This window comes from Carassius auratus, chromosome 35 (assembly GCF_003368295.1).
Source record: "Carassius auratus strain Wakin chromosome 35, ASM336829v1, whole genome shotgun sequence".
NCBI lineage: Eukaryota > Metazoa > Chordata > Actinopteri > Cypriniformes > Cyprinidae > Carassius > Carassius auratus.
Genome location: NC_039277.1, coordinates 19,045,644 through 19,050,420, shown reverse-complemented (window position 1 = coordinate 19,050,420; position 4,777 = coordinate 19,045,644). Strand labels below are relative to the sequence as shown.

Below are 4,777 nucleotides of genomic sequence, written 5' to 3'. Positions count from 1 at the left end.
TATCTATCTATCTATCATCCATCCATCTATTATCTATCTATCATCCATCCATCCATCCATCCATCCATTGGCATATTTGGCGTCTAAACTCTGCGTCTAAACTCTGGAATAACCTACCTAACATTGTTTTTAATATCCAAATCGTTAAAGGAATTTTAGGCTGCATTAATTAGGTAACTGGAAAACTTCCCATAACACCCAATGTACTTGCTACATCATTAGAAGAATGGCATCTATGCTAATATTAGTCTGTTTCTCTCTTATTCCGAGGTCACCGTAGCCACCAGATCCAGTCTGTGTCCAGATCAGAGGGTCCACTGCAGTCACCCGGATCCAGTACGTATCCAGACCAGATGGTGGATCAGCACCTAGAAAGGACCTCTACATCCCTGAAAGACAGCGGAGACCAGGACAACTAGAGCCCCAGATACAGATCCCCTGTAAAGACCTTGTCTCAGAGGAGCACCAGGACAAGACCACAGGAAACAGATGATTCTTCTGCACAATCTGACTTTGCTGCAGCCTGGAATTGAACTACTGGTTTTCGTCTGGTCAGAGGAGAACTGACCCCCAACTGAGCCTGGTTTCTCCCAAGTTTTTTACTCCATTCTGTCACCGATGGAGTTTCGGTTCCTTGCCGCTGTCGCCTCTGGCTTGCTTAGTTGGGTCACTTCATCTACAGCGATATCGTTGACTTGATTGCAAATAAATGCACAGACACTATTTAAACTGAACAGAGATGACATAACTGAATTCAATGATGAACTGCCTTTAACTATCATTTTGCATTATTGACACACTGTTTTCCTAATGAATGTTGTTCAGTTGCTTTGATGCAATGTATTTTGTTTAAAGCACTATATAAATAAAGGAGAACTTGACTTGACTTGAATAGCAACTGAGAAATTACCACGAGGCTCCAATTCTGACAAATACATTAAGCCAACCTGCTGACGGTAAAGCAGTGCAGAGTCTCAGAGGAAGCTTTCACACAGGAAAGACCTTAAATATGACACCACAACGAGAACAGCTATCAACCACGCTATTAAGTTATGGAGGAATCCAGGAACTAAAATGTATCTGAAACTTTCTCAGTTCATCTTGACAGAATTCTCACCTGACAGCTTGAAAGTCATAACAGATATATACTTAAACCAGTTTTGATTAACGCTTAAATTACATTTTTTCTTGCAATTTTGAGTTTATATCTCACAATTCTGATATTTTTCACAATTGTGAAAAAAAAAAAAAAAAAAAAAAAAACTTGTTAAGATATGAACTCAGAACTGACAAATATAGCTCGAGATTCTCTGAAAAAGTCATCACTGCAAGATATAAACTATTAACACATAATTCTGCAAAGAAATGTCGTAATTGTGAGACATAAACTTGCGCGATAAAATGTCACATTCACCTTTTTATTTTTTATTCCATCGCAAAAAAAAAAAAAGAATTCAGAATTGTGAGATTTAAATTCGGAACTGTGAGTTCTATTACTTTTTTCCCCTATAATTTATTTATTAATATTTAAAAGTAAATAAAAATAATTACTTTAATCATTATATATTTTACATCATTATTATAATTATATTTGAACACAATCCTGATTACATTTTCTGTATTAATTTTGCATAATTCTGACTTTTTTCCCCTCAGAATTCTGATTTGATGTCTTGCAATTCTGTTTTTAGAGAAATAAATTATTTATATATATATATATATATATATATATATATATATATATATATATATATATATATATATATATATATAAATACATAACATTTATTTATTAATATATAAAAGTAAATAAAAATAATTACTTTAATCATTATATATTTTACATTTTCTCGCAAAAGTAAAACTAAGATTTGTGAGTTTATAACTCACAGCTGCGTGATGTAAACTCATAGTTCTGAGAAGAAGAGTCAAAAAGATATGACCTCACAATAAGCAAAAAAATAAAAATAAAATATATATATATTTTCTGTGGTGGAAAGGCATTGTTTTTACAATGACACTGACACCAGGACTCGTCTGATGTGTCTAAAAAGGGACTGCTGGTCTTGTCTATACATGCCTCACTGAAAAAACCAAACCAAAGAAAATCTCCTACTGTACAGACCCTCTAGAGTCAAAAACCCCTCAGACAAGCGTTCCTGGAGAAACCAGTGGTTCTGCTGAATGATTTACTCCCAACACAAACCTGATCACGATACACTGGTTCCTGGGTCCCGTGGCCAGACGTCCCATCATGGACTGATACGCCCGGTCCGCCACAGCAAATATATGAGGAGGCAAAGACTTCTTCTCATGGCACTTGTACTGCTCAGACACCTGCACAGGAGACCAGTTCAGCCACTGATTTAAACACGCTTACTGCTCACAAATCTTCTTTTGTAGCTAAAGAAACACTTACCTCTTTTTCATAAATTGACAGATATTTAAACGGGTTAACAGCCACCAAGATGTCCCCTACATAGGTCTGTAAATATGAATTCAGGTAGTCATATCTCAGTGATGTACACAGAGGCAGTGGAGAACATCTGAGCTGGTTGTTTCAATCATGTGTTGTATTTCTGAGATGTGCTTTACTCACATAGATGAGGTCTTGTGTGAAGCGTCCAGTCAAAACCTCCAGCAAACTTTTCTCTTCCAGCTCGGAGAGACTCGCCAGATCTTCAGGCAGCTTCTCCTCCATCTCTCGTCTCTGATGTTGTTCGTGAGATTAAAACGGTGTCACATCACCAAACAACAAGCTGCTGTTTTTCATGCTTCTATCCAGGATCTGTCGGGTCACACAGCTGCTGATTCAGCAGACTCTCTCTCTCTCTTCTCTCTCTCTCGCTCTCTCTCTCTCTCCCCGCCCTCAGCTCACACACACACACAACTATCATTAACCCTTTCATCACAACAGTTCACCCTAAATTAAAATTCTGGCATCGTTTAACCCCTTACACTGCTGTTAAAGAGTTTGGGTTGGGTAAGATATTTAATGTTTTTACAGAAGTCTCTTCTGCTCATAAAGCCTGCATTTATTTAATTAAAAATACAGAAAAAAAACTGTAATATTGTGAAATATTATTGCAATTAAAAAACATTTTTTTCTATTTAAATATACTTTAAACTGAAATGTATTTCTGAGATCAAAGCTGTATTTTTTTTTGCATCATTACTCCAGTTTTCAATGACACGTGATCCTTTAGAAATCATTCTGATTTATTATTTATTAATACTGGAAACAGTTCTGCTGCTTTCATTTATTATTTTTTTTATCCTGTGCTACTTTTTTTCAGAATTCTCTGATGAATGAATAGCTAAAAAGAACAGCATTTATTTAAAATAAAAATATTTTGTAACAATTAATATCTGTCGTTCAAAACTGTGACGTCGGTAATTAATTCTTTTTTTTTTTAATAAATAGGAATTTTTATAAATTTAATTAATAAAATAATGCTGCAATTCAGCAAGGATTTTAAATTGATAAAAAGTGATAAAAAGATTTATATTGTTATAAAGACTTTATCCATCAAATAATCCTGAAAAAAGTATCATAGTTTTGTAAAAAAAAAAAAAAAAGAAAAAAAAAAAATATATATATATATATATATATTATATATATATATTATTGATAATAAATCAGCATATCGTTAAGACACTGAAGGCTGGAGTAATGATGCTGAAAATTCATCTTTTATCACAGCAATAAATTATATTTTAAAGTATATTGAAATAGAAAACCATTATTTTAAATGGTAATATTAATATTAGTTTTTTTTTCTCTGTATTTCTGAAGAAATAAATGCAGCCTTGATGAGCAGAACAAACTTCCTCAAAACACAATTAAAAAATCTCACTGAATTCTGAACAGCAGACAGTGTATATATCTTTACAAACCTGTATGACTTTAATTTAACACAAATGGATGTATTTATATCATTTCAATGTAAACTCTAAAACTACAAAAAGAAGCTCATCTATTATAAAGGTCCTATATATCCCATGTCTTATAAAGCTGTAGAATATGAGGAAATGATTGAAAATCATCTCATTTCTGTAATAAATAAAGTTGTTATAATTAACTAAAACTAATAAATGTTTTAAGAGTTGAAACTAAAGCTGGAATAATAGAAAATATAATTAAAAGATGACTTAAACATTAATTAGCAACGTTGGCTTGGCAAAAAAATAAACGTGTTTAAGTTGAAGTTCTGAAATTACTAAAAAAAATATATAAAAATTTATAAAAATTAAAAAGGCACACCTAAAAACTTAAAACAAATGCTGTATTTCAATTGAGAACATCTGAAGTGAGTCTGTAGCCACCACACATTCAGATTAATGGTGGATCAATGTTTTTCAGTGGGAGAACATTTAACCGTTGGCATTTTCTCCACGCGTCCACACTATTACCTGTTACACTAGTTCTGCACTACAGGTTAATGAATCTTATAACCTGTACTGTGTTTTCTGGAAACAGGTCATCATTGGTTGGATGATGGTCATGTGACTGGGACCTCACAGGAGTAAATGAGACAATTACTCCATGACCTGATCAATGACTTGTGCTTGAATCAGTCCAATCTCTTATTTTTGCCTGCCATCTGCATTTAACACATGCACCACTTTAAAACGATAATATACATACAAATATAGTATTTATAATAAAAGTATTATTTATAATAGTATTCAATACATTTTATTAAATATAATATCATATATTTAAAATGATACTGAATCATTTCAGGTTTAGGATTAATGCTATTAGTATTAGTTT

General features: G+C 32.8%; 1 protein-coding gene across 1 annotated transcript in view; it reads right to left on the bottom strand.

The window, feature by feature from the left end:
* The window catches only part of LOC113054761 (myosin-IIIb-like), a 46,481-nt gene extending 43,718 nt beyond the window's left edge, over positions 1-2,763 (bottom strand). Inside the window, exons 1-3 of the mRNA XM_026220540.1 lie at positions 2,600-2,763; positions 2,420-2,485; positions 2,207-2,337 (exon numbers count right to left, since the gene is read on the bottom strand). Coding sequence (XP_026076325.1) covers positions 2,207-2,337; positions 2,420-2,485; positions 2,600-2,701 — 299 coding nt within the window. The 5' untranslated portion in view covers positions 2,702-2,763. The remainder of the gene's footprint in view (positions 1-2,206; positions 2,338-2,419; positions 2,486-2,599) is intronic.
* Positions 2,764-4,777: the final 2,014 nt, after the last annotated feature.